At 30.7% G+C, this 24,303-nt stretch overlaps 1 protein-coding gene across 7 annotated transcripts in view; it reads right to left on the reverse strand.

Moving 5' to 3' along the window:
- Positions 1-4,188: 4,188 nt before the first annotated feature.
- Positions 4,189-24,303, reverse strand: part of LOC143234728 (uncharacterized) — a 50,288-nt gene continuing 30,173 nt past the window's right edge. For 2 of the 7 annotated variants that reach the window (XM_076472295.1, XM_076472290.1), the window contains one exon: positions 10,512-11,894. In XM_076472295.1, the coding sequence (XP_076328410.1) occupies positions 11,804-11,894 (91 nt within the window). In that variant the 3' untranslated portion in view covers positions 10,512-11,803. Of the gene's footprint in view, positions 7,671-9,951; positions 10,131-10,511; positions 11,895-24,303 lie in introns of those variants that run through there. The other 5 variants (XM_076472291.1, XM_076472292.1, XM_076472294.1 and 2 more) reach the window with 5 other exon arrangements.

Consider the following 24,303-nt stretch of genomic DNA (forward strand, 5'->3'; position numbering starts at 1 on the left):
AGATCGCTATCTATTGAACATCCATATTTCGAAGCGGATGATATGGGTGGGAAAGTTTAATAAAAGGTGCTTCTGGCTGTAATTTAATAGGGCAACTAAGTAACACAACTCATTGTTAACTCTTGGAACAATCTAATCGAATAAACAGATTAGTCGTAACTTTATAACGTTCTCACGTTTAAAAACGCGAACTTGTTCGGTGAAGGAATTCGACTTTGCAGCCAGCAGATTATGAGTAAAGTGCCCTAACACCTAACTCAAAGAAACTATTTCAGTTGGTGTTTTGCGTGTCTCAGAAATTATATATACTTAGAATCGAATAAATAAAGTATTTTTTGAACCTCATTATTCATATGTGGCACTTTCACATAGTTTTAGAACTGTTGTATATTCTAAATATTAACACTTGAATAAAATAATTATCTACCAATGACACAAAAGTTAATTTTGAGTTAATTGACAAACACTTTCATATAGAAAGGCCCATTTTCATTACAAATAATTTAAATATAACTAGCGATTTACTACTACAAATTTTATTTTATTAACATAAATCTCAACGTAGCAAAATATTATCCTGTTTTTATTTTATAACTTCAGAAATATCAAATAAAAAGCCAAAATAAAGTTAGGAAGGATTTTATTAAATATGTTTTATTATTTGTTTTCATAAAAAAAGTATAAAAATACACTAGTTTCTCAGAAATTTTATCATTTAAGTTTTTGTTTGTAAATCAAAGAAACCTGATGAATATGTTTGTCATTGGGATTAAAGCTTCGCAATAAATTAAGTCTCTACTGTTCTCACCAGTGTTTAGTTGTATAAGCCTTCAGGCTCACGATTATGCTACGAGAGAACAGTTAATAAACCAATATATTAATTAAAACAAATAACTAAAACAGACCATTTAGTGTGATAGGTAAAACTTGTATATAAAAGATAGCAACTTGTTTTTAGAATCAAGAAGCCTAATATTACATTACTAGAACATGTATATATACATTCCTTTCCGAAGCAATGAGGAAATTTAAAACCTGTTTACCGAGCGCTATAACTTGAACTTGTACAACTTTAATATTTTCTGTTGATTTGTGTAATAAAATGTTCAGGTTTGTTATCAAAGGTTTCGATACAGCTTAATGTTTTATTCTCTAAAGTAAAAACTTCACAATTTTCAGCTTAAAAATCAACTGAATATTAAATATAATTTCAAAATTCCTCTTACATGATCAAATTAATAAGTGATTACACCCCAAAGTGGAAGAGAGACTTTACACCCACCCGCTATGTATACTAAAACAAGTTTAAGCAAAACGGACAATACGAACACCAAAAGCCAGTTTTCCTATACTTATCTTAATCCACCTTTGGGAAAGTGGATAATAATCCAATGTATTTTTTGAAATTTTTTTATATCTCAATAGTAAACCATTTATTCGTGGATTTTTTTTTTTTCAAATATTTTGACGGATTGATATCCTCATTATTAATAATCAACTTTTATATAATTTAAACCAGTTTTTGCATCTGTAATTTTCCACTCAACCGTATACATCTTTAAAAAATTCATTTTTTGATCAGAATATACATTTGAGTAAAAATTTAAATAAAAAATCAACTTTCAAGATATAATTCGTACTCAATCTTTCGTAACAATCTATAACAATAGGAGTCTAAAAATTTATAAAACTAAACAGATGACTTTCAATCAAAATTATGCCATCGCATCTCATGAATTAAACGAATACAAATCAACTGTTTCCACCTTCTCATTTCTCCTCTTGCTATTTTAGCACACATTCCACCTTCTTATTATAATAAACGGAGTGTAAATGTTAGTATTTACCTCTGTAACCAAAATTCGTGAGTCATGAACTGAATAGCACGACGCAAATAAGAATCCATAAAAATATTAACACTTGGGATATTCTTTTTTGCGTGATCAGTAGTTTTAATGGTATTCATTAGAGCAAAATATGATGCTGAAAAAATAAAGACGAACCTATTTCGAATTATGATGTTTATTGATCTTAGAGTAACAGCAGCTTTTAATTATCTATACAGTTATTTATACAGAATATCTGTTAATCTGCATAGTGTTCTGATAAATACATTATATTATTCGTAATATAACTTATTCAGTACTCAAATGAAAGTAAAACACTATTGACACTCTAAAAGACTAAAAGCGATTTGATAAGAATGTACAAAATCCTAATATAACTTTAAGATCTATCGTCAGTACAGTACATTAACGTTACCACCAACCATTGTCTTCTTGTTACCTATCTTATCTTCACTACAAGGGGATACTGAAAACCAGCTTCACGACTCGAAAGATTTCAGAATATCTAAACGTAAGACCTTAAGATGTTATCGTTAGTTGTAACCTCACACACCAATGTTCCAACTTCAGACACCCTTCATATCACAGGATAACGACTGATGAATAGCTACTCTCTACCACCTAGAACTGACAGGAAGACAGATGTCATCATGGAACTAACAGTCAGCTTACATACATTACAACGAGAAATTCTACAAAAAATGGACGAACTCGCTGTGGGATCAAACTACTCTTCCAGTCTTCGCAGACGTTTTTCATGAAAGGCTTTAAAGAAAAAACCCTCTCATCCACACACACACATAAAACAAGTTTTTGCAAAAGCTATGTTGATGTCATTTTTTTATTATCTCGCTCCACGATTATTAAAATTTATTTGAACGTCTTAATTTTATAAATAACAGCATCTATTTCACCGTGAAAATAGATCAACAAAATAGCATACCATTTCTTAACATACTCATCAATAGGCAAGAGAGGAAAATCACCACAACTGTACACAAAAACCACACCTACAATGACAGTTACCTAAACTTCTAGTCTTTTCATATAACCTCGGTAAAATGTGGAATAGCTAATTGCGTAAACAAAATAGCAGAAAGCATATGCGATAAGACATCCATCAATATAAATAACCAAAAGATCACAGACTTTTAAAAAGAACGGTTACACCTCACTGTCATCAAAACTTCCCTGAACACCTCAACAGAAAGAAGAATACTACCGGTACCTCTACTACATGCAACATTTCGGTAAAAAAATCAAGTGAGCCAAGATATTCAATATAGATGTCTTATAGATATCTTACCAACAGAATCCTAGTGATAAAAAGCCAAAAAAACGCTATCTGTGAAATTTCATATTTCTGCAACAAAACATACATTGAAGGAACAGCAAGACGAGTCGGTACACGAATAAAAGAACACGGCGAAGCACAAGATTCACGAAAATACAAAATTTAGCCATTACAGAAACCACTATATCAACTGGACTCAAAATAAACTGGGCTAAAATTAGAATAATCGACAGAGACAAACTTTGAAAAACAACGAAAATTAAAGAATATATTTACATTAACAAAATAAAGCCTTCAATAAACAATGATTCCAGTTCACAAGTGAGCAATCTACGACTACAATTGGTCGAAATATCATGTAGTCTTTCTACCAATCAGAATCAGCGATAAACAAACCAATATGTCCTGCATAATCCACCAGGATACCACGAAATCCAACAACATCTCACATTATACACAGGTTTGTCTTTACTACTTGTGATGGCTACTCAAAAACATCTATTTTCTGGTGCCACAATAACATTTTATATTAACATCCAAGAGAAGGGCGAAGAAAAAAATAATTCTCAGAGATTAAAATGGAAATCGCGTAGACTTCAGCTGTCGAATGACAAACGCTAATGGAAAATCTCTTGCATACTTTCATTGAAAACAATAATTTAGTTGTACAAATTAAACATAGAAAGACCCTAGCGATCCCAATAATTATCGGCAAAAAAGTATCTTAAATTCAATGCAGTTGAAAACAGCTGACTGGGAGAACTTTAAAGGAGAAATTTTGACTTCTCGTTACCTAGTTCGAGATTCATTGCTCCATTATGCATAATAATATGCATAACCAAAGAACTACAAGTACACGACTAAAATATACAACTCTTTAAAGATAACAATCAAAGCTTTCTAGTGTTTGATTCATGGTCTACGCTATAAATTATTGAATTATAACTTTTCCATTTGAACACATCTCGTTGAGTGCATTCTAAAAACATTGTTTTACCTATTTTTTATCAAATAAGTTTAAACAAATTAACATTTTCGAGAGTGCACTTTTTGTCAAGCTCTGAAAATTGTTAAGTAGAAAAGTTAGTCATTACAAATATTACAAAAGTTCACACTGTACAGCTTTAAGTTTAAAATGAATTTATATATTTTAGTTGGAAGAATGGAAATCTCTCTCCAAATATATTAAATGTCTCTTTGTTCCTTCGTGAATATTCACAAGTTTCAATACATATCACACCAGTCCTCAAAATCTTCCAAAAAATTGCAAGTCGAAGTTGGACTTAAAAACTAAATTGTAATGGTTCGATATGACGATATCTGACAGCTTGGCCAAGAAACTACCTACTCTCTATTTTTTTTTTTTTTCTGTATTTGTGTTCTTTCACAGGCCCTAAATTTTTTTCACATTTTAATTTCGAAATATTCGTCTAAAAATAAAGTATTTACTTCATTGCACTTATTTTCATGAGACTAAAGAAACTCAATTTTAGATCTAATCCTGTTAACCATACTGAATCAATTATTACTAGTTATAATGTGCATGTATGTAGGTGTAACAAAAATGGAAAACTGCTAATTTCAACTTGTCATAACTGGAAAAATATTTATTTGTGTACATTCAAGTACGTTTCCTAGCTTTACATTCACGTAACCTGCAGATAATTGGTCTAAATAATAAACGGAACACAAGAAGGTTGAAAACCTGTGTTAATCCTCTATCTCAACTAAAGGTTAAATACTACTTGTTCTGTAGATGTTATACCTGCTTGTCTCTTTTTCTATGCGAGCACCCAGAGGTGAGAGTATGCTCTTCTCAACGGATGGTGGTTCATATACCTGTATAATTTAATATGATTTAGGAATTGTGTAATTTAATTGAAATGATTTGAGCATTTTAAGAATCAGGAGATATTGCACTTCTACTCTGGTCTCACTTGAAAATCTACAGTCTGAAGTAATGGCCAGACACAGTAGAACAGCCATTACATACATGGCTGTATTCTGTCAAAGGAAAGATTCTTCAGTGAACTGAGAATTCCTATTATTTTTTTATCAGAGCACAATACAAAATCTAGTAGAGATTCAACTGTTTCTCCCACTTACCAACATTCTTAAAAGTTGATCTTTTCTGACACAATCAGGTGTTGTGTCTATGAAGATGGAAAGTACTCTGCTTTTTTAATGTCATTCACAACAGCTTTATGAACATTCTCAGTACTGGTGCAAAGCATTTAATATGATTTAATATTTAGCATATTATTAGTTTTTTTATAGATGTGCAGCAAGATTGAAAGTTTTATTTCAGAGTGAATGTACATCAGTAACATCAGCAATACCCCAGAAAAATGGAGGGGCTATGCCTCAACACTACTGGTTATCTTAAAAACAATAAATTACCAAAGAGAAATAGGTGGTGCATTACTAAGTAAATCAGAGTTACTCCAATATTCTTATAGGAATTGTTATCCTGCTATTCAGCATAATGACAGAACCAAGTCTATAACAGCAAACTGCTGACTATCCTGTGACCGAATCACATTCATCCATTAGTCATATCCAAGCATCTGGGTCACATGGTTCCTCAAGCTGTCTCCAGAAATGTATATGTTGACTTGATGAACAAAAGATAAAAGTTTGGTTAACTTGACCAACTTTGTTAATGTTCAAGAATTTCCAGTTAATGACTCTTATACCATTGCATGCTTTACATGTTTCTTCAAATGATGAATAGCCACTCTGCCATAGTAAGCTGAATAACTGAATTTCTTTTAGTTTCTACACTTCTAAATGCAAACATCTAGCAATAAACTATAAGCACATTTTAGTAATTTTTATCTTCCAATTTGATCTCACAATGCAGAAAATAGATGCTGTCAATTTTTTTTTAATATTTCTGTTGAAATTCACACAGTTACTTTAGAGCTACTCTTTACCAATATTGGAATTGACCATCACATTATAATGCCTCCACAGTTGAAAAGGCAATTGCATTAAGAGTCAGGATGTGGTCCCATTAACACCAGATTGCAGGTTGAATGCCATAACCACCAAACCTTTCAAGCTATTCGACTGTTTCAGTGCAAAGCCAGACTATACACTACCTCTGTTCACAGTGGAGAATCTAATCCCAAATTTCAGTGCATTAAGTTAGTAAAGTTCTAACTGACACAACAGAGGACTAATTTTTGAAAACAGACATTACTTCATCAATAAAGTTTGAAGATTTTTCTAACTGTGTATATATGTAAATAGAAAACACACTTTGAATTCCACTCCATTGATTAGAACTGATCTAGAATAATCATAATAGCATACAAATATTATCCTTACCAAATGTTATATTTTTGTTTGAATTTCCATCACAAATGTGGAAATTAAATACATAGTTTTTCTTCAAGATTTGGGACCAAGCAAAATTCACGTTGTGATTTTTCTTTGAAACGTATAACGTTTCCAATGGTCTAAATGTGGTATTTGTCAACATTTACAGTATACCAACATACAAGCACCCCAATTTTTCAAAAATAAGATTTATATTTTCTGCCATCAGTTGTTTTTTTTGTGCACTTATAAGTTACAGGTTTGGCTACATTTGACAACTGAAGATAATTTAAATTTTGATGAAGTGCCTTTGAGAAAGTTAAAGCACCTATTGTTCAAGCTTATCACGTAAGCATTTTCATGATCAAAGTATGTAGTTGTATACCTTCAAAGTAGATAAGTCATTATGCTGTTTTTTCTATGGAAGGAAGGAATACCTCAACATTACAAAATGTAGAACTTATTAAACTTGATAATAGTATGTAGACAATGCAGTTGTAATGTACTAAAATGTTTTGTTTTTCTGTGTATGTGTATAAATAGTACTTCATAAATTAGTTCTAGTTATAAAGACCCAAGTAATCAGTTAATCTGAGTGTATATGCACTTTTACCTGTTGTATTAAACATTTTGAGTTTTCTGTCCAATAAAATATTCAAGGAATTTGTAAGTAAGTAATAAGAAAGTGGGTCTTGTTTAAACCTAGAATACATCTGGGAGAATTTTCAGTATATATAATATATATGCATGTATATTGTAATAATTTACAAAAAATACCAGATATTATCAAAATTTGCATTCAACTTTTAAATAATTTTATAAAATAAATTATGGAGGTTTGATTAATTAAATGCAAACACGATAGACAACTGTCATAGATAATAGTAAGAAATATGTATGCATGAAGTAATAACCAATGTTTATTCTTGGTTATTAACCGTTAAATTGAAAAACTATTTTGTTTGTGAAATCTGTCTTTTCAGCACCTTGACTTAACGAAGCATAAGCTGATCGAGGAGGGTCCATTGACCTGGAGGTTACACAAACAAAAGACTATTGAGATGCATGTGGTATTACTTGAGGACATTCTTGTGTTGCTCCAGAAACAGGATAATAAGTTGCTGTTGAAGTTCCATAAAAACAATCTGATGTCAGGCCGAGAAGACACCAAAGTCACACACAGCCCAATACTTCGTGTACAAAACCTGTTTACAAGAAACGTGGCCACAGGCAAGTTATATTTGCTGAATGTGTTTCTTTTTATAAAATATGCAGATCATTTAGAGACAAAAATTATATTGTAGTTAACTTGTGCTCTTAGATTTGTATGAAGGGAAATAAATTTTAAGAAATAAAACATATTGAGAAGATATTATAAAGAAATTGATTGTAATGAAACTGTATCAATAAGCTTCAATGCTCCAACTTTTTTTATCACGTAGTTAATATATTTAAAAAAATACTGTCCATCTTTATCTTCTGAAAAAAGTTTTCTAGTTTTCTTGAAACTGTGAGAAAAATTTTGTTAAACTCCAGTTATTGTTAGATGTACAAACAAAAACAGTCAAGTATTTGTTGGAAAAAATATGCTTTGAAAATAATGGGCTGGTCAGCCAACATGTTTTTTCTTTATTGTTACAAGGAATCAGTTTTTCTTGCATTTGACTGCTGATCTTAGTGAAAGTTGTAAGTAAAATAAACTTCAAACTCAAAACAAAAAACAACTTATTTAGATATTTTTATCACAGATGTGTAGAGAGTTTACTTTTTCTTAATTGACCATTTGAAAACTGTTGAAAATGTAATGTGCAAGTTATAGTGATTAAAAGTAATGTTTGTAGGGAGTGGAGAATTGAGAAAGGCCCATTATTTATCACTGGACTTGGAATGCTGAATTATTACCATAAGTTGAATATGTGGCAGAAAAAAATAAATTTAAAGAAAAGCAGTAATTATATAGCCAAATATATTATAAGGAGTTTTAAAGGTTTAATTGTAAAGTTTATATTTCTGATAGTTTTGGAGATCACAAGATCCAATTGAAATGTAACTTTTTGTTCTCTTCATGTGTTTCATGTATATATTAAGCATTCTCGTGTTTTTCCAAAATTGTAACATTCAACCTACGTTCCTATCTAATAATTGGTACTTGACCTTACGTAAAGTTATTATAGTGTGTTTTTGTAAGGATTTAAAACAAAAGGAATTTTACTCTCTCAAATAATATTACTGTAAATCTACAGGTTATATTTCATTTAGTATTTTATATTAATAAATATAGCATACTGTATTCTTGTATATTATCTCCTGTAAAACAATTTCACTGAAGTAGCATTTTGTATTGCTGTATAATTCCTGTTTATAGCTATTATAACATACTAAAATTATTTTTGTATTTAGAAGTATATACCAAAGTATCTTTAATTCTGCTTGTATTAATAAAGGTATTTCAAGAAATGGTACTTGTAAATTGCATGGTAATATTTGATATATGAACTAGTTATAATAACTTGTCAAATTTTAGATAGCAAAGGATTTTTTCTTGTTCCTACATCTGAACAATATGCCATCTATTAGTTTGTGGCCACATCAGCTTCAGAAAGAAAATTGTAAGAACTGATCTTTATTTTTTGGCATGTGCAGTGTAAATAAAGAATATATTTAAACATAAGTTCTTCTTGTTATAACATGTTTTTACTTGATGTCTGTTATAGACTTATTATTAACCAACAAATATGTAGCTGACAGATGATTTCCCCTTGAAAGGAAACTATTAAAAAATTTTAAAGTTCTGATAAATGGTTGATGTACAGAATAATGTTGTCTGCTATAAGTGTGGTTATTTTCACCTTTACAAACATAAAAACGAAACACATAGTTGTTAATGTAAATTCATATAGTTTCACTGGCCACTATTCAGTATTTAAGGTTATTTTATGTATATTATGCCTTTTGAAATGTTATATTAAAATTAAACATTTTTCATTTAGTTTGATGTAATTTTTGTATCTTGAATACCAGGTAATATAACTAAAGAATGTACAGTCCGATTTCTAAAGGTTTTAGTGATTATTTAGATGTACCATTAAAAAAAAATTATTTTGTGAACTTTAAGCAAATGTTAACATTCATCATACATGCACAGTTTCTACATTGTCTAAATATAAAATTGTCCCTTGGTTCTGTAACTGGGGCTGTCAAATATGAAAAATGTTGATGCATCAATTATCAGTTCCTTTTCCTGACTTTAATCTTAAGATTAAGGATCTTAATCTCTCCTCATATAATAACTTCTCCATCCCAAGTACCATTTTGGTGACCCTCCTCTAAACTCTTTCCTACAGTTGAATGTCTTTCCTAAGGTAATGACCCCAAGATTGAACATAATACTTCAAATTATGGCATAACCAGGGACTTGTACAATGAAATGTGTATTTTGCTTGTTATATCAGGTTGTGTTAATAAAATACTGTAAAATTTACTTACATAAAGCTTTATGTGGTCCTTCTTTTACTTCACTGTTAATAAAATTTATTTGTAATAGGTGGTTAAAGTATATCACAGAAGCCTCTGAAGCTCACAAACTGAGACATGGCCAATCAGCCAAAGCCCAGGATTCCTCCAAATTGTGGTCTAAAAGAACAGAAGATATTTCAGAAGATTCCCTGGCAAAAAACAAAGTGTAAGCTTTAAAATTAGCAGTTTGATATTATTTTTAGAACCATATAAACACCAAACTTTAAACTTTCATTATAACAGTTATTAAAGAAAACTTCTTTTTTTTAAAGAGAAAGAGTAGTTGAGGTTTAAGGTAAAATTATTTACTAAATATTAATCAAACTGATTTATTTAGATTTAATTTTTAAGGATACTTTATTGATTGATTCTTCTTTTAGCAGAAAAACATAATCACTGCTGTACTTTGATTAAAATAGTTAATGGAAATGAGTCTTGTTTTTGAAGATTAAATATATAATGCTTTTTTAAGTAGCATGAAAACCTTTAAGAAATGAAATATTCCTGTGTACAATGCATATTTCACTTAACCCTATTGCAATGGGTATCCTTTACTGTACATGACAAAAGATTTAAGTGTCTTATATTTAAAGTTTTACTGAGCTTATTTTATTTGTGTTATACCAATTAGTATAACATTTATCAAATAAAGTATTGTATAACATTTTCTGAATAAATAATCATCAATTTTACTTAATACGCTGTTTATTCCTGTGAGAAAGTTAAAAACCAGCTTGGATGATTTTGTACTAACTCTTGTTACATAGTTAGAAAACCTGAAAAATTATAAGGGGAAATTGGTTACTTCTTGCATATTGTTAGTCTATTTTCTTTGGTGCATTACTGAATTAAATAAAAATTATTTAGTGCATTACTACCATTGGTGTGGTGTGTGTTAAAGGGAGCGTTTAGTTTCATTGACAGTTGACAGCAAGAGAAAAGATGATTTGCTAAGTGCTTTATATCTTGTTTTCCATGGTTATTCTTTATTTATTATCATAAAAATAAAGTATAGAATTAAGGATCTCTCTCTTTACATTAAGTTTAGATCAGGTGAAATAAATAATAATAATTTTATAAGCTACACATGCAAACAGCTTGTAGTAACTCATTGGTAATGCAATTCAGTAGTTCAATGTGAACTGCACATTTCCAGAGTGATATGCAACTTATAATGGTGCAGGTAGTAGTTGGGGGCTTATTTCAATTTGGCAGGGGGGTTAAGAGGTCAGTCATATTGACTAAATTTATATATAGTTAGGGTAGAGAAAATAACAGATAAAATGTAAAATTTTACTAAAAATAAACATTTGAAATGTATTTCGGAGGTTTTAGAGATTAAACAAGTGAAACTTGATATTTTTTACATGAAAAACTATTTTAATTTAAACATGAAAATCACTTTGCACATGGACTGTTCAAAACAAATACCCTATATATTGATGGACTATATATTGAAATCATTATTTTAATTTATTGAAAGTACTTCATTCAAAATTATTTTTTGTACATGAAAGACACATTATCTGAAAGATTGCCAACGATATACACACTATTTTGAAAATTAGAAGTATTAAATCTATAATGATATTAAATGATTACAAAGAGATCACATGGTTGGTTAAATTGCCCAAGCCAGTGTTGAGAGAATTAATAAGAAATTAACTTTGTCATAAACCTAGGATGCCTGTATCATTAGAATCTTCACATTCTGAAGTAAGCAATGGTGTGGAATCCACAGACACAGGAGAAACAGTGATAGCAGCTCACATAGTGTTCCTAACACTGCAATATCTAGTCCCAAACTCCCACCAACAGAAAATCATCCACAGAAGGGTACTTCATCAGTCACACCACAGAAAGAAGCTCCTTCACCTTGTAGCTCAGTTGAAGACAGCCAAGAACAACAGAATCTTGAAAGAGTAAAATTTGTTCATGTTCCAGTCAAACCCCAGCTGATAGAACCATCGGAGATTAAAGTCAGCGAAAGTGTGGTTCTTCAAGTTGCAGAACCTGTACTTACTCCAATAGGTACTGTTACCTTGTAGATCATTTATTTCATAAATCATTTTACTGTGTGCATGATGTTTCCCCAGTTCATTTATATTTAAAAACAACAAAATCATGTACAAACAATGAACACACAGTTAATTTTTTTTTTTTCTAGGCAGATGTATTTCTAGACAACATTTCCAATTGATAAGACACTGTAGGCAAAGTAAAGACGTGTAGTTAGGCAATCTTTGCTGCTTTTTTAGAGTAAATCCAGTTGATTTTTCGTAATGAAAACTATCTGTGTGTTTACCTTATTTAGAATTCAGGTACTGTTTTCATGTTTAAACATTAACATTGTGTATTTTTATTACCAATAGATCTTGCTGATTAACTACATAATTGGCATTAAAAATAATTTGTTTTCATCGTATTTTAAAATAGTTTATTTTGAGCATTATAAATTAATTAAATATTAATAAATGAATTGGAAAAATTTCCAAATGAAATTGATTTTACCCAGACTTGACTAGAATGATGTATGTACTAGTAGGTGGTTTTTAAAAGCTATGGATGTATTAACATATGCAGTATAAAGGAAGGGGTTATTGTTAATGTACAAACCTTATGTACTTTGTTATTCATCTTGCTGGCAGCACTAGTATTAGAAGGACAGTCTTGCCACTAAGTTTTTTAAATTCGTTTTTTTTTCCATCATTTGCATGGAAAGATTCAACTTGGATTTCAGCCTAATATTAACATAAAGAATATAGTATAGATTTAAAAACTGGTTGATGAGGGCCAAGGGAAAGGCAGTACTGCCATGTAGGAAGAGCAGTTTGGAATGAGAGAAAATTCTGTTATAAAATCAGCTGACATAAAAAAAATGTATACCAACTGGCTAGTGTCTTTGAAAGTAAATGTTACATTGACTAAAGTAAATTTTTCTACTAAAATTGGAAGCTCTATTAGCTTTAACAGAATAGTGATAAAATTGGAGGTACAGGTTATTTTATTTCTTGTTGGCTTTATTAACTTAACCATGGTCATGTTTTTAGGATATTGAAGAAAAACAACAAAAAACAAACTTGCATCACAAAAACGTATACCGAAAAGTTTTAAAGTCCTCTTTTTGAAATTTAAGTTTTTCCTATATAAGTGTACTTTTGAATACTAACTTTTCACCATATTATTTGTCCAATACTTGAGTGTATTACTTGTATTTTGTACAATAATGTTGTGCTGCTAGAGTAAACTAATTTATAAAAAAAAATATATATATATTCGTGCATAAGTTTCATGTCCATCTTGCTGTACTATCAGTAGTGGTCAGGATTGTCTTGTTATTAGTTCATAAAGTTGGTCTGATCTTGTAATAATATATTCGTATGTTTTGCCAAATTGATAAGAGGATTAGAACTAATTTGGTAGCAATTAGTGTTTTTAAAAATTTTTACAAAATGTTTAAAACATTTTCAAGATATCAGCATATACCTCTAACAGCTTAGTAAAAGTCGTGAACATAATTTGAACTAAATTAATTTCAACAGTTTAACTAATCTTGTTTAATTTAGAAATGTTACATCTCAAAGATCAACAAATTGCAGAAGCTTTGGCAGAAAAGCAAGAGCTCATTTCCCAGATTTTTCAGATTCCAAGGGAAGAATTTCAGTATGTTGCTGAGGTATGATAGAATTCTATAATTTTTTTTTCTTTTACAAATATAAAAACGTTTTTTTGGATGTGTTATGCAAATGTTAAATAACATGGATGTTTTAGATTCCAAGAAGTTATACTAACCAATGAATCAGCACACTTGTCTAAATCAGTATTAATTACTTTAATGTTACTGTGAAAGTTTAATGTATTTTATGTACCTGTGATATTCACAATTGTAAATGTCTTTTTCTAAAATTTATTTAATCTGTTACTAATATGAGATTTACAATGTTTTACTGAATATGAAACATTAAACTGAATTATTTGTTTAAAGTTTGATTTTATAATGTTAATACTGATTTGCTGGGGTTTATGCTACATTAACTGGATTTAATAGTTTTATGGAGAATATGTGCAATATGTGGTGGTAGTTTATTTTGAATATGCTCTTTTGATGTATTTTGAAATCTTTAACATTTGTCTTTGTCTCTATGTAAGTGTATAAACAAAAAACAACAGTGTTTTGGAGTAAGTCCATAACAAATCCTTACTCGTAAAAAAAAAAAAATAAAGTGAAACAATTAAAACTCTTATCCTTTGCTACCAAATTACAAAAGTAGCATACTGTAATGGGATTCTTGCTTATATGATGCTGGAAAAGCTTTATTACGTGATGTATAACCCATAACTTTGTGAAATGTTTTATCCTCTGTGCATGTAGATTTGCAATAGTGGTCATGATTTTTCTCATTTTGCCTTTGTTTCCCATCATGGAAAACCTTATTTTTCTCCATTCTAAGGGTGCAGATATGATGTCATGAATAACTCACATGCAGATCTAATGTACTGGCACCATCTATATAAATGTAATAACACTGTCTGCTTTATTACCACGCAAATACTTCACAGGGTTTGGATGGATTTTCACCAAAACTGGTATGGAGGTTCATTAGGTCCATGGAGGGGTAATGCACAAAAATTTTAGGTTTTGTAGTTTGAGGTTTTTATGAGTGTTTTTTGTAGGTTTTTTTAAACACTATTTCTCCTCTCTTGATGGATTTTCACCAAATTTGGCATGAAGGTTTGTTGGGTCCTTGAGGAGTTGCATGTAAACTTAGTTTCACTTTTTGTGTTTTGCTGTGTGTATGGGCATTTTAGGTTTTTTTAAAAATTATATATAAAGGAAACAACTTTTCATTTCTTAAGATAACCTTTTCATCAATTGTGAATTTAAATAACTTTTGTCCAATGTGCGGGTACCCCAACTAGTAATTTTAATTTTACTTTTCTCTTTGAAAATTATAGCTCCATCATTGTTATGTAGTGCTGATTTTCTTACTTGTATACTGTTTATGCTATGTAGTGTTAGGCTATTTTTGTTATGCCTGTGTGTGTGTTTCAAAGGAAAAAGAATCATGGAGCTTTAAAGAATGCAGAAAAATGAAAGTTTAAATGATTTTTCTTTTATGTATGTGTGAACTTCACAACACAAATGTTACAAAATGACAGTCATAAGGTAAAAGTATTTTTGTATTACAATTATTAAATTAAAGTTAGAACTATTATTTTTACATACATAAATTTGATATGCAAGTATGCACTTGACAACTAAGAGATGTTTACATGTCTTGGTAGCATCAAAGACTTGTGTAAATATTTTATCCAAGTGATATATTTGGTTTCATTTTTACATGCACGCACACATGCATGTGTGTATAATATATATAATCTTTTTTTTTTTTTCTTTTTAATGTGTATTCCAGATGGCACGTGAACTTGATGGTCAAAAAGATTTGAAAGAACTAGTTCTAGCATCCGTTTACCAAGGTAGCTTTATTTTAAGCATCTGAAAAATATTAACTTCTGTAATGACTTGTTAGATACTAATTTTGGTACTAACTTCAAACATACCATGATTTTTGGAAGTATTTGTTTTTGAAGTAGTTTTGATAAGAAAATTATTCTGTACTTTTGTTTCTGTTGTCATTTACAGTAGCACTGGAGTCTTTAATGCTGATGTAATAATATCTCGTATAAATTTCAGTGTTAAAACTGTGATAAGTAATTTGTTGTTACAGGTGTAATGCATGTAACTATATTTCAGCTAATCAACTTACTTCAGTATTAAATGAAGGCATAAGAGTGTCTGTTGATGACATGTTTAATGCCTGCAGTGGAGAAGGTGAGTACTAGCTTTGAAAAACAACTTGATAGAAGCTTGTAATGAAATAGAATCTCTTGTTAATGTCAGAATATTTCAGCATTAATAGTTAAGCAAAGAAATTTTGTGAAGATATGACTATATAGTATTTTCTTTAGTTTAAGAAATACAAGTCTTTAATTGTGAAATGGTTTTTCACATATCCTTTTCCTGTCAAAAACAGCTATTTTAATTTGAGTCGCATGTTTTCTGATTGATCGCTGTTCGATAAATGTAGCATGAGATTCCCTGTAATGAAATAAAGCAGCAAATGGTCTAGATTGCTAGTATGGTTGAGCAAAAACAACAAAGGCCACTCTTACAATAAAATAACATTTGTTGAGTCTTTGAGATTATCATTTTCCCATATATTTGAAAATGTATGTTTGGGTGTTTTTGTTATTGAATTACAAAATGCTGGTATAAAACTGTTTTTGTTTCCAAAATAAAGTTGATTTATAACTTGTATTTGTTTTCATTATTACAGTTCTCTTTACATAAAAACAGGCTGGCTTAAACATTTTGTACTGTTACATTGTGAACGTAATTAAAAAGGAGAAAACAAATTGTATAATCCAACTTAAATGTTGTATTTACCTGTTTGCACAATCTGATAGTCCATTCAGATGAAGATCACTTATAAGGCTTAACATGGTTCTCAAACCTTATTGGTAAGGAAATATTAAATGTTCTCTTAATATTGTAACTTGTTTATTACTTATTTCATGATTTAATAATTCTGCTGATTACAGTTGTGGGGGAAGAAAGCAATAACACTCATGCAGAAACTTCAGTTGTTGCAAGGAAGACAGGCCTGTTACTTAGTTTACCTTTGCCAAAATTAATAAATATATATAGCACTATAAATAGACATTTGATTCAACTCTTGGTAAGTTGTATATTTTATAGAATTTATCTTATCATAAAATCATCCAATTTAACAATGGTAGTAAAAGCATAGAAAGATGGGTATTGTTTGTAGAGACATTTTTTTAAAACATTCTTGTGTGTTTAAGATGTTGTGGATGTATTTAACCTATAACCAGATATCTGTTTTATGACTGACTACAATGTTTTATACCTGATTAAAACAATCTTTAAGTGAGGGAGCAATTAGGATGTTGCAAACAGTCTGTGCTCTAGAAGAAAGCTGAAGAGGATAAGGTTGGGGCTGACTGAGATGGGTGTTGAAGAAAACACTCAAACAAACAAGGAACCAAGTAAAACAAGGGTAGAACTTAATCATGTAGATTATCTAACCCATTATAATAGCTTCAAGAAGGAACTAATGATTGTAATAGACTGATTCCTGTTCAGAATGAGCAAGAAGAAGTGAATTATCCATGCAGAACAGAAAGTTAATCCCCTGGGTATAAAGATGGAGAGTGAAGACTTGCAGAATTTGACAAAAGACTAGGAGTCAAAGCTAGTCTGCAAGGGAAAGTGCAAAATCAGTACACCACTTCACAATGGACAAACTGAAATTAAGGATGAGAGCATTCCAATATATGAATCTCTTGTTGAGTGTGAGATATAGCCAATTGCATCAGTCTAAGACCCATAGAAAAGGCCTAGCAAAAAGTAAGATAGAACTCCATGATAAACTAGGCAGTGTGTGCATATGGAGTGAGAGAGGATAAGTCAATGACCAGCCTTCAAAACCTAGCCAATTTGAGGGCCACAAACAGGCTGGTGAAAAACCTCTCTGAGTTGTGTGAGGCAAGTTCAATAGCTTTGAACATGAGGCAAGGTACAACCACCTGGGAAAGATGATGGCATGATCGGGAATCTCAAGGAACTAATGATTGTAATAGACTGATTCCTGTTCAGAATGAGCAAGAAGAAGTGAATTATCCATGCAGAACAGAAAGTTAATCCCCTGGGTATAAAGATGGAGAGTGAAGACTTGCAGAATTTGACAAAAGACTAGGAGTCAAAGCTAGTCTGCAAGGGAAAGTGCAAAATCAGTACACCACTTCACAATGGACAAACTGAAATTAAGGATGAGAGCATTCCAATATATGAATCTCTTGTTGAGTGTGAGATATAGCCAATTGCATCAGTCTAAGACCCATAGAAAAGGCCTAGCAAAAAGTAAGATAGAACTCCATGATAAACTAGGCAGTGTGTGCATATGGAGTGAGAGAGGATAAGTCAATGACCAGCCTTCAAAACCTAGCCAATTTGAGGGCCACAAACAGGCTGGTGAAAAACCTCTCTGAGTTGTGTGAGGCAAGTTCAATAGCTTTGAACATGAGGCAAGGTACAACCACCTGGGAAAGATGATGGCATGATCGGGAATCTCAAGAAAAAGCACGGTAACAGGCATTATGGATAAGAAAGAGGAGAAAGAAATGATGATGAGATCCTCTGACCATAGTCTGTGAACCCAAACATAAGATAGAACAAGCTCCAGTGATGAACAGAGGCTGTCAGGTAACCTCTCACTGGTTCCAAATCTATGGGTAGTCACCATGGGTAGTTGATGACATAGCATGCATTGTTGGGAAAAATGACAAACTGCAGCATCACAGGGAAGAAGGAACGTCCAAGGGCAGAGAAGGGGAGGTTTGTGAGACAGGAATCAACACCACAATTGGTTCCAAAGGGATTAAATGGGCCATCAGGAAAGAAAGGGTGTGGTGTTCTGGAATGAAAGCAAGTTTCAAGTCCAAAGATACCAGAATGATGTCAAAAATAAATGTTGCAAAAATGAAGCCATATAAAGGACCCAAAGAGATGGAGTTGGAAGAATGTGTCTGTCAAAATAAGGCATCATATCCTAAAAGGATCTAACAATAACAAAACCATATTTGCAGATTCAGAACTGAAAATGACAAACAGGCCAAAATGAAAGTAAGGCAAGAGAGAGAATGACTACATAAAATCTCTCAGAGATCCAGTAAAGAGCCCTGATAGGAAATAGATTGAGGATAGGTTCTGCAACAAAGTCAGCATAGTACAAGAAATACGTGAATGCAGGGCACCTGTAAGACGTACAAGAAATTGGGACTGAATAACATCACACATAAGTAAGGCAAATGCACAAAATGAACTCAGTCATCAGGGGACAGAGGAAAACTAAGTTTGTACAATCCAAAAAAGGCAACAGAGAATTAACAGGCAGAATGTGAGAAAGCACACCAATCTTTGGGTAGAGGGGTGACAAATGATCAAAATTCTCACTGGTATGGTAAGGAATGAAAGATACAGGGGCAAGAAAAGCAGTGGAAGGAAAACAAAAGCTGTCTACATAATGTTTACACTCCTCACAAATTAATGCCTAGATATCCCCTTACAGGTCACCTATACCTGTGGCCTCAAGTAAGGTTTGAGAGAAACTAGAGAGATTCAAAGTGACAACATGAACTTCAGAATGCATGCTTGAAAACCTTCAAACTAGCAAAAGATTTGACATCAAAATACAGGTAAATAAATGCTTTCTAAAGGAAATGAAAAATCACTGGAAAGTAAATGAAATATACTGTATTAAACAAAGGTAAATCACTTCAAATCTGTACTGGAACAAAAAGAAGATATCCGAGTTTAAGCACTGCAAAACAAGAAGTGAGAGTTTGGTAGTGGAATGTGTGGAAGTAGTCACGTGCACACACAAGCATGTAATCCTCCTTTTGGTTAATTTGTGATGTATGATGTTTTTGCATGAGAGACTCATTGAAATATTTCAATTCTAACAGGGTGGAGTGGAAGGCTTGTGGCATATGTAAAGAAAAACGTTTGCATATAGAGAGCGGCACTTAATTAGTTTGGTTTGATTTGAACTTTGCACAAAGCTACTCGAGAGCTATCTGCACTAACTTTTCCTAATTTTGCAATGTAAGACTAGAGGGAAGGCAAGTAGTCATTACCACCCACTGTCAACTCTTGGGCTACTCTCTTACCAATGAATAGTGGGATTGACTGCCTCTTTATAATGCCTCCATGGCTGAAAGGGAAAGCATGTTTGGTGTGATGAGGATCCGAACCTGCAACTCTCAGATTACAAGTATAATGCCTTAACCACCTGGCCATGATGGGCCCACTTAATGAGAATAGCTAACTTTGTAAGCAGAGGTAAGTTCTGTGTTGGACACATAACTGTTTAATGATAATGCATCAGATGATATTACTAGTGTCAAAAAATAAGAAAATTCTGACTTGATATTCTCTAATAAGAAAATGAAATACATTTAAAAAATCTACATTAGGATTCCAAAGCACGATCAAAAACCTTGTTCTTTTGGAATTTTAATTTTATTAAAATATGAAATTTCATCCACAAAACTGGCTTCAGTACAGTTCTTATTTTAGTTTATGAGTAACTGTGATTGTATTAAGCACTTTTCTGATAATATATCATGTGAACAGTAGAAAATGTATATTGCTCAAGTTTGCTATATATTCTTTAACTTGGTAAGTGCTGAAGGTAGAAAAGATATTATACCCCCCTTTTTCTTTATCTTCTCAACTAACATTATTTGCTACAAGGGAAAATTTACTGAAAACACAAAATCATATTTAAGATCTGCAAGTTAAATAACTTTAGCATTTTTCTTTTAAACCTTTTTAAAATTTCCTGTTCTCAACTTAATTTTTTCAAGCAGTTTTCATTTCAAATAAAAGAATATATTGTATTTTAAGTTAAATTTTACTTTTCCAGGTATTCAAGCTAGAAAAGTTAATTTATAACATAATTGCCTATTTTTTATCACAAGTTGTTTAGAAACTAGCATGTGCAATATTTCATGTCATAATAGAAGATACATTGCAATTATAGGTTAACTAACACATATGCATTAATTTTGTAGTGGTAAAATTTTATTTGAATGGATTAAATGTTATTTCATGCAATGTATTAATTAGCAACCAAATTTCATCAGGTTTCACATAAATGATATACTTGCTTTCTCATATGACAATCTTTTTAATCTTGAAACATTGTGAGAATGTTCACATGCATTTTACAGATAAGTATAATATTCTGTTAAGCTAACAGTTTTCTTGTATAAACCTTATAATTAAATCTTAACATATACAAATAAACCTTATCATAAATATAGCATAAATGGTGCTCTAATTCACAAAATCTGAAATACTCTGAATATAGATTTCCCATGATCCTCGTGTATACATAGTTAATGCCACGATCATATGCTAAGGTTTGAGAATTATAAGTAACAAAATGCATTAAGTAATTTGACAGTTACCCTGTTACACATAACCAATTCAAAATCTAAAAATAGTAAAACACGTTTTTTCATAAGTATGCTTTATTTTTGAAACATTCACTTTTCACTTTTTTTCCTCCAAGCCAACTAATTTCACTACTAGTTTCAATATCACTTATAAATGATTTTTTTCCCTCAAGTATTTGCTTGTTAAATGATCGATTTGTCTCTTGAATTTTCTTTGATACACAATGATTAATTTTATCTTTTTCAGTTTCTTCTTTGTCTTCACTGTAATAATTGATGATCAATTTTTACATTAATTATTTTATTAGTTTTAATATATAAGTTCTACATAAAGACATTTGCCAAATGTTTTGTATTCTGAGAGAAGATAGAAGAAATAAACAAGTCAACTGTTCTTAAAAATTCAGATAAAAATATTTTCCTATAATTTGATATTTCTTTTATAATTATATACATATTTGTTGTTTTTTTCTGAAGAAATAAATTTGCCTACACTTTCTAACTGAAAAAAATAACAGTAAATGTTAAAAATAATGAATGTGGAAATTTATTTTTCACTAACATTATTTTGACACTTTGGTATAAATTTTTGTTTATTCTTTTCCAGCTACATGTAACTCCATATAAATCTACAAGTGAAATTCTTCACCACTGACCCTGCTTAACTGTGATAGCTGACTCAGTACAGAACTTAGTTTTCAGCTGGTACTTAATGTGTTCTAAAATGCTTTGAATGTAGTGTACAAAAATCTGCAGTTGTATGTATGTTAAATAGGTCTTATATTACAAAAACTGTCTTGCAAAACTATGTAAAACCAATCTTCAGCACACATAACAGATGAGACAGCAAGATACCATCACAATAATAATTTCTTAGCAAAATGCAGGAACAATTAAATACAACAGAGGAGACTAATACCACAGCATCAATAATTAAACATTACAACACAGAAACACACAAAAGGCAATAATATACTATGACATCAATAATTATATAATACAACAAAGGAAGAACATACAAGATACAACAGAGGAGGGAGTAATATACCATGACGTCAATAATTAGATATTACAACACAAGAACACACAAAAGGCAGTAACATACCATGACATCAATAATTAGATATTACAACACAGGAACACACAAAAGGCAGTAACATACCATGACATCAGTAATTAGATATTACAACACAGGAACACACAAAAGGCAGTAATATACTATGACATCAATAATTATATAATACAACACAGGAAAAACATACAAGATACAACATAGGAGGGAGTAAAATACAGTGACATCAATAATAGGTATTACAATACAGGAATACACAAAAGGCAGTAATATATTATGACATCAATAATTATATAATACAACACAGGAAGAACGTGCAAGATACAACAGAGGAGGGAGTAATATATCATAACATCAATAATTAGATAATAGAACAAAGGAACACAGAAAATACAACAAGAGAGGAAGAAAAAATATAACACCAATAATTAAATAACGCAACATAGGAATATACAAGATATAACAAAGAAAGCAGTGGTGTACCATCACATAAATAATTAGATAATACAACATAGGAACACACATGAAAATGTTAAAAAAAAAGAAATCTGTCATAATATTACCAATAAACTCATTATACACAAAAATGAGCCAAAAAGAATACAACAGAGAATATAAAATAAAGGATGGAACAATAACTCATCATCAGTGATGTCGAGAAAACCTACTTGTAGAGAAATATATATGCAAAAACGGCTCATTTGGGTTGAGAAAATATTTTACGTAGAAGAGCGAACAACGTTTCGACCTTCTTCAGTCATCGTGAACCTGACAATGACCGAAGAAGGTCGAAACGTTGTTCGCTCTTCTACGTAAAATATTTTCTCAACCCAAACGAGCCGTTTTTGCATATATAATAACTCATCATTTACACAATTTCTGTTGTCTCAGTTACAAACCTACCAACTTGTTTAACACAGTCTTCTTATAACTAAATTATATATCATTAATATGCACTTGTGAGTACAAATTAGCTACTCTTGTTGATGATACTGTTATACAGAATGATTAACCCTTTTGCAACAGACTCAGTATTGCATACATGAGTTTGTGTATACATTTGCATGTTCAGTATTTAGACTAAAATTTTTAATACAGTATGTGTACCTTCATAAAATTTGGCAGACTTTCAGTAATGATTACAAGTTTTTTAATATAAAAAAATCAAATATTTTAATGAAATATTTTCATTAAAGATTTGTTTGTGAAAATATTGAGTCTGTTTGGTCATTAGTCCAAGTGCAAAGCAGTCTCATGTTATAAAATATATTTTTGTCCCAGAAATCTCAAACATTATTTGTGTAATCTCTAAAACCCCACATAGGATGTGTAAAATAACAATATATAGTCTTACTGAAAAACAATTCTTGAAATGTATTTGGGAGGTTTCAGGAAATAAATATAAATTATGCTTTTCTTTGGGCTACAGTGATTACATATGATGACATGAAAATACAAGTATTTAGTCTCAGCAGCTAAAGTCTCAGAATATTATATACACCTTATTATGCCTATCTAACATTACATAATTTACACCAAGGCAGTGCACATGCACTCATGCTATCATATCCAATCATATCAAACTGACCCAGTTTTGCCAGTGTTTTAGTGGACTAGTATTTTGTATTATACAGTAACATTTAAATTACTATACATTATATAAGTATATAGATTATTACTATTTAGAAATAAGTTATGATTCAGTACATAAGCCACATTTCATCAAAATAAAAAGATGAGGTTTTTATTTTATATTCTAACTTGTCAATATTGAAAATTTGAGTTTCTAATTTCTACAAAACTATAGACTTAGTATTTTGACATAACAAACATCTACTTTTTTAACCATCACTGCTTTCAACATACCATGTGAGTCACTAAAATATAAATAGGTTATATTAATATTTACTTTTAAATTAAGAAATTGATTTGTATATAATATTAAAGTTTGAATTATAACCTATAATTTGATTCCAATTTTATTAACATAAATTCATAAAATAGTAGTTGAATAAAATTTTGGATGAAGTCAACAAACGAAATATGGCTTTTGATCTGTGATAAATTGTGAAAGGTTAGGTGAATAATTTTAATAGTAGCACTACGTTAGTTATAGCTGGTGAAATTAATTTTGGTTGAATATACAAGAAAAAAACCTCGAAAAGGTAAACAAGATGATACAATAGTCACACATCAACATGATG

The sequence above is a fragment of the Tachypleus tridentatus genome, chromosome 12, assembly GCF_004210375.1.
Source record: "Tachypleus tridentatus isolate NWPU-2018 chromosome 12, ASM421037v1, whole genome shotgun sequence".
Classification (NCBI taxonomy): domain Eukaryota; kingdom Metazoa; phylum Arthropoda; class Merostomata; order Xiphosura; family Limulidae; genus Tachypleus; species Tachypleus tridentatus.